Source organism: Melitaea cinxia, chromosome 12 (assembly GCF_905220565.1).
Source record: "Melitaea cinxia chromosome 12, ilMelCinx1.1, whole genome shotgun sequence".
In the NCBI taxonomy this organism is placed as follows: Eukaryota; Metazoa; Arthropoda; class Insecta; order Lepidoptera; family Nymphalidae; genus Melitaea; species Melitaea cinxia.
In genome coordinates this window covers 10,878,375-10,890,234 of record NC_059405.1, presented here as the reverse complement: position 1 = coordinate 10,890,234, position 11,860 = coordinate 10,878,375, and the positions used below count along the sequence as shown (strand labels likewise).

The window sequence follows — 11,860 nt, the reverse complement described above, 5'->3', positions numbered from 1 at the left end:
AGGGATTGCGCAAGCAGGATCTTTGGTTTTAAATAAGAGAAAGAATTGGGAGATGCTTCAGAGTGGAAGGTAGGGTGCATTTTTTTTGCTGTCTTCGCTGATACGAGCTGTCTATGATACTACACACAGTATTTGTATGTATATAAATAAATTCGCACTGCCTATTTACTTTGCGACTATATTTTTTTTAGACTTAGGTTGGGATTACTCGTCCTAATCTACAAAATTATAAATTGATAGTGAAAATGGTGAGATATAAATTTAAAGGTCTTAATCAAATTTTAAGATATGTTCATTATTATTTCACAGTATATTGTAAGATTTAGAACAAATATACTTTAAAAAAAAATTATCCCGTAAATTTTTAAACGCCATAAATTTTCCTTAGTTAAAACATTTTATTTATTGTTACCTTTAATTAGATTTTAGTCTTATATTATGGATTTTGTAATATAATATAATATTTTAAGTAATAGTTCTTCAGTTTTTTTTAGTTTCATTCATAAGAGATTGCTAAATTTCTTTATCGACTAGCCCGTTGGTGCAGTTTGTAGTGACCCTGCTTTCTGCTCCGAGGGTTGTGGGTTCGATTCCCACCCTGAGTCTGGGTGTAATATAAATATTTATTTATATATTTATATATGTATTATTTATAAGTATGTTTATCGAAAAAAAAATGTAGCTATATACCAGTCGGCTGTTACCTTATAACACAAGCATTAAGTTGCTTACTTTAGGAACAGAAGATCGTGTGTGTATTGTGTAAATATTTATTTATTTATTTAAATTTTACATAATTTTTTTTTCAGTAAAGCTTGTAAATTTGCATTATAGAATTTTATAGATAATGATGACTATTACTGGTTTTTATCCTCAATGTTCAAATCTTTTTCAACATAAACACGCAACTAACAATACTAACATGACTTTTTAACTTTTTTGTTTAGACATTAAGTACCTGCCTCGATTTGTCACATTACGTCCGTAAATCTGTTTGAAAAATTAACTATGATGCCTTCAAAAAACCGGTTTTTTGTTATTACTTTTTGCTATACATTGTGTATATATATGTGAGCGCGTATGTGCATCGAGATTATTTCTTTTAGAGCATAGATCATGTTCGTGTCTGGCCTGTTGTTGCTCTCGTGCACACTATTTTTTTCTGATGCATCCTTTGGTAAGACAATTGATTTTCGTTGGTTTTCCACTGCTATCATTGTTACTTTTATTTGTTAAAAATTTATAAAATATTTTTATATTCAAATGGCATATATGAATGTTTGATAAATAATTGACAACACGTTGGCGCAACTGTCAAATGTTGGTGGCTGTCGCGCTGACGATTGCGGGTTCGATTACCGTACAATGCAAACATTTATAGTAGCTATAAATATGTTTTCCGTGGTCTGGGCGAATGTGCTTTTATGTATTGTGTATTTTTCCGGACCCCCGACACTGGAGTTAATCTCCAGCGGGCCGTTGAGTGTAAAGTGTTTATGTATTTTATAATTGTAAATATAATGTTTAATAATATAAAAATTACTACATTTTAGTGGACAGTTTAACAAAATGCAGCATCAAAGACAACCAATGTGTAATAAATATGTTTCAAAAAATGCTTCATGATATTGGAGAGGCTGGAATTCCAGAATTTGATTTAGTTCCTATCGATCCTATGAAAATAACAAACGTTTCGGTTAACGTTCTGGATGCAGTCACTCTAACCATACAGGATGGTGTTATCAAGGGTTTCAAAACATGTGAGGTGAAAAAATACAGGTAAGTTAACTAAAGCCAATTTTAGTACCGATATGAAATTTCTCTTAAATTTATATTGACGTTAACTGCTTTTTAGAGTTTTTCTAACAATACAAAGTCAAGATTATTATCATTAACAATATTTCTATTTTTAAAAATAATTAATGAAATAAAAACTAAATAAATTACTAAATTTTGTGTGGATACATAAGTACTTAACACGTTTGGAAAATAAACAATTTCTTTTAACATAATTTCACGCTATAAAATAATCTACTGCATTCAAAAATATTTATAACATATAATCAATATAGGTACTCGTATCTATTTCATATTCGTGTTTCGTCAAGTTTGATTTTTGATTTGATTTGTCTTAGAAAAAATATGAATTTAACAATTTAACTCTTAATTTTAATTATATGTTGACCATTTAATTCTACAACCTAGTTACAAAACCCCGTAAGCAGTTTCACTCGCCAACACACAAAAACGTTAACAAAAGTTTGTTTATTTATTATCTATACATCTATATAAATAAATAAAATCGAAGTGTCTGTTTGTGATATTAAAATAACCGCTTTTTAATAAATGTATATGGATGTATATACACGGTACATATACCAAAATAAAAAAAATTACATTTTTGTTTGTCTGTCTGTCTGTCTGTCTGTCTGTCTGTTTGATCCGGCTAATTTCTGAAACAGCTGGACCGATTTTGACGAACTTTCACTGGCAGATAGCTGATGTAGTAAAGAGTAACTTAGGCTACTTTTATTTTTGAAATTTATTTATTGTATAACTTTGCCAACTGAACAATAACTTTTTTGTTAAATTCCACGCGGACGAAGTCGCGGGCAGAGTTAGTTATTAAATAAAAAAAAATTATACGAATCATTAAACATTATAAACCGTTTATTTGTTTCGCAGCTTCGATCCAGATAAACAATTAGAAAAACAACAAATCTTTTGTAATGCGCTGACTGTAAAAGGGCAGTTTGTGTTTGGAGGTTCAAGTCCAATGTTACAGAGCTTATTAGGGGGTAGCTCTGTAAATGGAAATGGAAAAGCAAAGATTAAACTTGGTATGTACTTATTTTTTTTTTTTTTATCTTCCGCTCTGTTATTTGGTATCAAGCATTCAAATTTTTTAATGGCACAGATTATTCCGTCAAGTGACATAATATATGTATAGTGAAGAAGAATTTTAGGATAAGAAAAAAGAAAGATTGCTTAAATTTGTATTCGTTTTATTATTCGTAGATGGAGCATAAGTATTTAAGAAAAAAAAATTTACAAGGAAAACGTTTTGATAAAAATTCTAATACAAAATGTCACTGATTAGTACTTTATGTGGAGGAAAAAACACGCAAAATTTTAAATATTAAATTTAGCGATTTGTAAATTACGTTACACATTTGAAAATATGTCAAAATCCCTAAATTTAAAGTTCAACTTTTTTGCCTAACTTGACAAGGTCGATCGTTATTCAATTTATTTATTTAAAATATTTAACTTAACCTTGACTATACATGCAATGGCATACAATTTGTAAATATATTATGAAAATAAACGAAATCCATATAGTGAAGAATTTATTCAGAAAGAAAAAATAAAACGTGGTTTGTCTTTGTTGACAAAGCAAAGAGTAGGAGATGTTACGGTCGAACAATCATATTATTACGATTAAATTGCTATTAGTATGATCTCTAAATAGATAAGTGGATGGATATTCGGTTCGTTTGTTTTATAATATTTTATTGATAAGTTAGTACTTTTAATGTGAGTTATTCTTATTTTTGAAGATATACGTGATTTTGATGGAATTTGTATGTTTCTGAATCTAAATTACTTGGGATATCCCATAGATACTAAATTTAAATTCAGAATTAATCTAATGAAACTGTATCAGTCGTTTTTTGACTAGGTACATAAGAATTATTAAAAAGTTATTCGCTTCAGCCTGTTTTAGCCCACAGCTGGACATAGGCCTTTTTCTCCATGTAGGAGAAGGATCAGAGCTTAATCCACCACACTGCTACAATGCGGGTTGGTGGCAATATCCTACTTTGGGTAACGATCGCTAAAGGTGTATATGATAACTACTGGGACCGACGGCTTAACGTGCTCTCCGAGGCTCGGTGGGCAGACCCACAAGAACTACACAAACACACAACCACGGCAAACATCTGTATGGCCAATACAAATGTTTGTCATGTGCGGGGATCGAACCCTCAACCGCCAGCGCAACAGCCACAAACCAGTGCTGTGATCGTCGCGCCAACGCGTCGTCAAAGTTAAGAAAGGGTCACCTTATGTTTTTTATATTAAAGGGACCTACCTACATTAATAATTTAATTTTATGTTTTCTAAAAAGCGTGACGTAAGGCACACGTTTTATAGGTTCATACATATAAAGTAAGTTATTAATTAGACTGGTAGATATAAAGAACATTATTTGTTTACATCGAAATATGTCTTTGCAATTTTAATTCACCAGGCGTCTCGATTTGTTTCATTATACTAAAACGTTTTAGAAAGAAAAAAAATTAAACATTATAAATTAATAAAATTAAAAAATTACAATCGAATATGAGCGTAGGTTGAAATACACAATTTTTTATCTTTTTACCGAACATATTTTTTTCTGCAGTAACTTTTTTTTTATATTTTGCTTTTAACCCACGATCGTTCTTTTTGTTTGCACAAATTTTGATTCTCGTATATGTGTTGACCTTGTACCTCACTACTATACCTCGGTAAGCATGTTAATCCGTTGGTCTGGTGGTCTTGGTCGTGATTATAAACATTAGATAACGATCGTAATTGTTGAAAGGCAAATTGCCCGCAGGGACATTAAATCTGCTTTAATTCAGCTCAGCTTAGTTCCGCCAGATGTTTCTGGCGTTTTAATATTTTTAGGATGGTTTTTTAACTAAGAATGAAAGAATAGTTAATTCGCTCTGCAGTATATTCGATATGAAAGTAGAAGTGTAAAAACCACTTTTTTTTGTATTACATCTGGGAAAAAAATACAATAAAGATTGACATCATTTCTGGAAATATTTTTAGTGTTAGTTTTGATAATCAAATGGTCTACTTGCTGTAGTATAATATATTGGATGTAAAAAAGATTGAATTGATGGATATATGTATGTATTGTATTGTATGTTGTACATATATTGCTGTGTGACAAGTTATTTGATGTGCAATTCAAAATATCACATATTTTTTTTAAATGATTATTATACGACTAGTAAGTCAAAGAAGTGTCTCATCTGATTGTAAGCGGTTACCGTACTCTATAGACGTCTGAAACCTTAGGAGTGTCGAAAGCACAATGATAATCGCACCTCCCTCCCTCCCGTAGCCCTGACTAACTTACTCACTACATGGACATGACACTACTTGAGAGCTCTGTTATTTATTTGTGATCTCTGTAGCGTCGAGTTACTTCCTACAGCCTACTCTAGATTTTGAACAGGATATATACACCATGTTGTGTCCTACCTCATTGATATTAGACTATTATGAATGACATTATTTACAATTTTATTATTGCATTTTTGAAGTGACAACGTCTAATAAATCGATGAACGCTGCTGCATGCACGAAAAATGATGACTCTTTGTAGCGCTACGCTCATCCACTCGATTGGCCTATGCGTCCGAGGAGATGGTTTTTATGACGTTGTCACGTTAAATTATCGTCCGTAAACCAACTTTACAGACAACCAATTTTTTTTTTCCAGAACATGTAACAATGAATCTTGAGTTGCCATTTACCATTATCAAAAAGGAAGACGGTGATACTTATATTCGGTTAATTGATAAACCGAAGTACGACTACGACTTACAGAAAGCCGTATTTGATATAAAACATCTTATTATTGGTGATAATGATCTTAGTAAGTATTCTATTAGTGCTGTGTCGCTACTGCAGTAAAGAATATAGCCACCCCCTTTCTTCCCGTGGGTGTCGAAAGGGTGGCTAAGGGTTTATCCCTTAGACTATCTTCTCCTTCCTTCCACTATCACCTTGGAACTTAAAAAACCGACCGATGGTGAGATAACCATCCAACTGCTGGCATTGAAATACAAAGACCGAAGACGGGCAGCAGCATCTTCGGTGTGATAAAGCCAGCCCTGCGGTCATCAACCTGCTTGCCCAGCGTGGTGACTATGGGCAACACACATGAGTTCACGTCATTTTCGGCGCGAACTTGTGGAGACCTATGTCCATCAGTGGACTGTGATAGGCTGCAGTGATGATAATGACGATGATGATTCTATTAATAATTGTGTTTCCTCTTAAACGAAAAAAAATTTACTTCAATCACATCGACAAGTAACATAAGGTAGGCAGACGAAAAAATAGTTAAATAAATAAATACGCAAAATCAAAACTCAAAAAAAAAATTGTTATCAAATCTCGATCAAATTTAAATGGTACTTCAAGTCAAGTGTCAGATTTCGATTAAAACAATAATTATCAAAATCATTATACCCAGTAAAAAAGTTATGCGATATAATACAACGTATCGACGAAAAAGTTGTCAAGTAAATATCGGACCACATGACACGTGCCATCACGTGTTGTTTAGAAAAAAAATCATCGAAATCGGGCCACCTTGTCAAAAGTTCTGGGTAACGGTAGTTAGTGTAACATACACACAAAAAATACAGTTGAATTTAGAACCTCTTCCTTTTTTGGGAGTCGGTTAAATACATAAATTTTATATAAGAAAATACAAAAGAAATGAATTAAGATAAATAGTTAATTATTTTCAAATCAAAATTACTAGTTTTATGGGTTCAACAACTTAAGATTGTGTACCATTCTCTGAAAACTGATAAAAAAAGTAACTTTTAGTTGTGGTAAACATTACTCTTAGAAAGAAATAAATTTTCAAGTTTATTTTAAAATACCAAGAGAACGACGATATAGTATCACATAAAAATTTTGTACTATTTAACAGCGAAAAGAGATTCACGTTTGATTCTATAATAAATTACCATATAAATAAAAAATATATTCCCCAGGTAATTTTTTTTAATTTAGCAAAATAAATTATGCCTGATTCTGTCAATATTACCTATACCTTTTAATCATACTTACAAAAAAATGACGATTGCGTTACTCATACATGCGTATCAATAATATTCATATTATTTTTTAAATAAGTTCTATGGAAAATACACTTGATAATACTGTATCTTACGCATATGTACAAATTTGTTTCGTCATTGCAGGTCAAGCAGCAAACACTTACTTGAATAGCAACTGGAAAACTTTAATAAAATCTTTTGGAAAAACCTTCGTCGACAAAGGCCTTGAATATTTCTTCGTGTTCGCGCACAAATTCTACGATAACGTACCCACCAAACTGTATATTGAAGAAGATTTGACGCCCTACGTTTTAAGCTGAGCAAATAGTTTAGATATTCACTTAATACAATAGAAAAAGTGTTATAATATTTTATTTAAATCCACAGTGTAAATACAATTCATAAGATTTTAAGAAGTTCAGTTTTAAAATAATTACTGAAAAATTACAAAGTAATATTAATACTTATTTCAATTTTTATAGAAATAAATTATTCTCATCATAACTAATGGTTTTATTTTTTATTGACTTTTACACTGTTTGTAATATTAAATTAACCGGTTTTTACTAAATGTGTATGGATGCATAATAGTGGTGCATTATTTTATAATCAGCCTTATTTTTGTTTACAACATAAGTAGTTACAACTTGTAGTATTATAAGACAAATGATAAGTTAAAGATAAAGATAAGTAAGATGATACAAACTTAAGTTAGATGATACAAGATAAAATTATTTTTTGTTACGATTTTGCTACTATATATGGCTGTGTTTTAGAGCGAATTATGTTTCATTACATTAATTCGAGAGCACAAAATGATCGTGTCAAGTTTTGTGCTATTATTGTGTTCGTTACTATTTTCTGACGCAAATTATGGTAAGACAATATTAATTTTTGTGAACTAGATATTTTGAGCAGTATTACTGATTGTTATTGTAATACGTGTCTTAAAATGTCTTAAATAGGTTTTTGATATAAAAAAAACAGATAATTTACTAGTAGGAGTAGGTATATACTGAAAGGACTTCAACTGGTTTAGTATATGTAGTTGAACTTTAATCTTTTTTTGATATTTTACGAGTATATCAAATGACTGTGTATGCAATCTCTAACTACTACGAGTATATCAATCTCTAAGTACTATATTGTATATAATGTAGCCTATTTCTTGACGGAAAAATACATTTGAACTTGTCAAGAAAAATTAAAACTTGGTTTCATATCTTAAATAAGAACATTCAACCGTATATGAAGAAATTCTTGTATGGAAGCTGATTAGAACTGCTAGCTCTGGAGATCGATTATGATACGTCAAGTAGCGGACATCCATTGGCAGATGTGATGATGATGATTAGTGTAAAATAAAATATAGTGCGGTTTATTTTATTACTCGTATTTTATAAATTATTATTTTTTTTTTTTTAGTGGACACTTTAACAAAATGCAGTATCAAGGACACGCCATGTGTGATAAACAGTTTTATGAAAGTTCTGAGTGACGTAGGATCTACTGGTATCCCAGAACTAAATATTCTTCCTTTAGACCCCATGAATTTAAAAAATGTTACGATAACCATTATGGATTCACTCGAGCTAACCGTAACAGATGGTATAATAAAGGGTCTCAAAAACTGCAAAGTCGACAAAATCAGGTATGCCAATAGTATTGTGTATCCACATACTCGTATATATTTTTTTTACATCTCATTTAAAATTGTCTAAAAAGTCTCTATTTTATCTCTTTACAGTTTCCATAATGGTAGGTTAGTCTCAATACAAAAATTGTTTTCATTGTTTAAAAAAAAGTAAATGATGAAGCCAGTAAATAAGCAATAACTAAATAATAATAATTATTATTTACGAAACTAATAGTTTTGAGAACGATAAATGTCAATAAATTAAATTATATTAAATAAATCATCCAATAAGTATAATACAATTACAATAATTATCGTATTTTGTTTACCTTAAGTTGGTTTTTATTGTATGTGTTGTGTGTGTATTTTTTGTCGAGTAAGCAAAGAGTTAAAAAAATAATCGTCTTTTTTTCAGTTAATTTTATTATACGGTATGAAAAAATTACGATAAGATGGCAAAGTCCAAGGACAGAATTCTTTTGTACATGTTTTTATTTGTATTTTTCGTTATCATCAATATAAAAAAGGATAAGTTGATTTCCACTTTATATTTGCTTAGCATTTATATAAAACTAACGACAAGCCCCGGCTTCGCACGGGTGCAATGCTGATACTAAATATACTACAGAATGTATTTATTTAGTGTGAAGCTAGCTTATAGCATGGTTATTAACATGATAACAACAACATTCAAACATGCGTCGTTAGATTACACGTTGTTACAGAATGCGTTGAGGACATAAAGGTTCACTGCTCGTTCCCGGTAGGTGATAATATGTAGCCTATATGTTGACCCGACTTCTTAATAATATTCGTGCCAAATTTGTAGTAAATCCATGCGGTACTTTTTGAGTTTATCCCGGACATACATACAGGCAAACAGACAAACAGACGAAAATTCTAAAAACTATATTTTTGGCTTCGGTATCGATTGTAGATCACACCCCAAGTATTCTTTTAAAAAAATATTCAATGTACAGTTTTGACTTTTCTACCATTTTATTATATGTATAGAATAGATACTTTAAAAAAGCTAGTAACATTTTTTTGGCATTTGAACAAAGAATTTGTAGAAAGTTTGTAATTACAAATTAATAACGATGAAATATAAGTAAAAATATACAAAAAAAAAAAAAATACAAAAAGGAATAAATATGGCATTAGGACCATTTATTATAGACAAAAAACTGATTTTTACCTACACAAAATATAATGGGTTACATCTGCTTGTTTTTTTTTCGTTTTTTCGTTTGTTTAACAACGTACAATTAGAGTATTTTTAATTTTAGTTTTTTGTTTCACAACGCTTTTATTTTTTGTTTATTTAGGTATCGACAGTAGACAAAAATCTTTTATATTATATAATTATGCTGTCTTGAAATTCATTACTTTGTTTTTTATAGAAATTATACGTAGGTATAACAAAGAAATGTATAATACAATTATTGTCTTTTGGTTTTAGATTTTTGAGTTTCAATACAAGAAAAAAAAACATATTATCTTGATAACTCCTTTGGCAATATCGGTTCCGTGAAGTTCTTGTTACTAACCCTTAAGTACCGACGTGCTTTTTTAGTTACATTAGTACCGACGCAAGATCCGGTAGACCATCATAACTTTAGTTATAATATTATTTCGTGTTTTAATATTCTTCTTAATAAATCGTTTCTTACATAATTCTAGTTTATATTTTATTCTAGATATTGTATAAGTAAAACTTAAGATATCGGAGCACTCAGTAAAAAGTTCTGAGATAACACGCAAAAAAAAAGTTGAACTGATAACCTCCTCCTTTTTTACTACCTTTTATACTCGGTTAAAAATCACATCTTACCGGAATTGAACGCGCTGATATAGCCACTTTCCACAAATGCTACCGCGTAGCGACAAGCAAGACGGTTTATATGCAACTAGAGTTACCGAACTTATAAAGTGTCTATCAGACCCATACGCCGATACTTAAAGGTTAGGCATTTATTTTTTGTTCTTTTGAAAGTATTTATTAGAAGAAAAAAATCACATACTAAAATTCAATTGACATATCAACAAAGAACGTATGCTCTAACAGACTGATAGCTATAATAGAGACAATTTATGCTATATTTCTTACAGTGTCGATTTAGAAAAGCAATTCGCATCACAAGACATAGTGTGCAACGAGGCGAGAATCAACGGTGAATTCTATTTCGGAGGTTCCAATCCAATCCTACAAAATTTTTTTGGAAGTAATTCTTTATTCGGACACGGAAAAGCAAAGATTAAATTTGGTAGGTCTTTTCTTATTATATATATATATTATATTATATTAATTATTTATTTTTATATTTATTGTACTTTGTAATTTATTGTACCGAAAAAGAGAAAATTTGTACTAAGGCAATTTGAATCCAAATAAATATTATAAACTCAAAAGGTTAAAGATGAATAGATACTTAAAAAATGTTCGTGCTAAAACTTCAGAAAATAAACTGTATGTTAACGAATGTTTAGTGATATCATCAAACACGCATTGGGCTCGATATTAACGAATGTGATATTATTATTAAATATAATAATTCAAAATGTTATGTTTTTACAGAACACGTGACTATGACTCTTACTTTACCTGTTGCCGTAGTAAAAAAAGAAGATGGCGATACCTACTTAAAAATTTTAAACGAAAAACCAAAGTACTTATACGACATAAAAAAGGCCGAATTTAATATAAAAGAACTTTTTATAGGCAAAAATGATATCAGTAAGTTAAATTATTATTTAGGTTGCGAGATAATTGTATCTAAAGAAAGCGTATAAATTTTTCTCAATTTTATGTTGATAATGTTAACATGAATGATGGAATTATTACTGATATACACAAATGAAGAAGCTTTGATAGTTTATTTTGTTGTGAATATTAAATTATAATACAATTCTTGTATACGTATGAATTTACTTAACGGCCGGACTGATTTGTTGAAATTTCGTTTGTATATTTTAATGGATTCAAGGATGGTTTAAAATCACAATTGGACCCGGTAGGTGGCGCTGCTGTCTGTATGTCATCAATCGAATTTGGTAGCTGCTATTCCAGACAGGACAACGTCTGTCGGATCCGCTAGTGTAGACATTAACATTATAATATATTTTTTTCGTTACTACTGTTATACTAGTACTATGTTTACATGTTATCATCTAAATTGTTTTAGGTAAAACCATGTCCGATTTTCTGACTAGCAACTGGAGATCATTGATACCAACCTTTGGGAAATACTTTATGGACAAAGCCGTGGAATTATCAGTAGAGTTTGCAAGAAGATTCTTTGACAAAGTTCCTACAAAAGTTTTTCTTTTAGATGACTTGACGCCATACATCAAGAAATAA

The 11,860-nt window shown here is 30.3% G+C and overlaps 2 protein-coding genes across 2 annotated transcripts; both read left to right on the top strand.

The window, feature by feature from the left end:
- The first annotated feature begins 1,090 nt into the window (after positions 1-1,090).
- LOC123658405 (protein takeout-like) lies at positions 1,091-7,224 on the top strand. Its single transcript, XM_045593832.1, has 5 exons — positions 1,091-1,177; positions 1,554-1,779; positions 2,686-2,840; positions 5,507-5,662; positions 7,008-7,224. Exons 1-5 carry the CDS (start codon positions 1,117-1,119, stop codon positions 7,181-7,183), a joined length of 774 nt encoding a protein of 257 aa, XP_045449788.1. The 5' UTR covers positions 1,091-1,116; the 3' UTR covers positions 7,184-7,224.
- A 454-nt stretch (positions 7,225-7,678) lies between these two features.
- LOC123658237 (protein takeout-like) lies at positions 7,679-11,860 on the top strand. Its single transcript, XM_045593678.1, has 5 exons — positions 7,679-7,739; positions 8,289-8,514; positions 10,612-10,766; positions 11,078-11,236; positions 11,685-11,860. Exons 1-5 carry the CDS (start codon positions 7,679-7,681, stop codon positions 11,858-11,860), a joined length of 777 nt encoding a protein of 258 aa, XP_045449634.1.

Excerpts from the sequence above, each read along its gene's own strand:
- LOC123658237 (XM_045593678.1), top strand. The coding sequence starts at position 7,679 with ATGATCGTGTCAAGTTTTGTGCTATTATTGTGTTCGTTACTATTTTCT. Across the intron at positions 8,515-10,611 it reads TGCAAAGTCGACAAAATCAG|TGTCGATTTAGAAAAGCAAT; the intron begins GTATGCCAATAG and ends TATTTCTTACAG. Across the intron at positions 11,237-11,684 it reads TATAGGCAAAAATGATATCA|GTAAAACCATGTCCGATTTT; the intron begins GTAAGTTAAATT and ends AAATTGTTTTAG.
- LOC123658405 (XM_045593832.1), top strand. The coding sequence starts at position 1,117 with ATGTTCGTGTCTGGCCTGTTGTTGCTCTCGTGCACACTATTTTTTTCT. Across the intron at positions 1,780-2,685 it reads TGTGAGGTGAAAAAATACAG|CTTCGATCCAGATAAACAAT; the intron begins GTAAGTTAACTA and ends TTTGTTTCGCAG. Across the intron at positions 2,841-5,506 it reads AAAAGCAAAGATTAAACTTG|AACATGTAACAATGAATCTT; the intron begins GTATGTACTTAT and ends TTTTTTTTCCAG.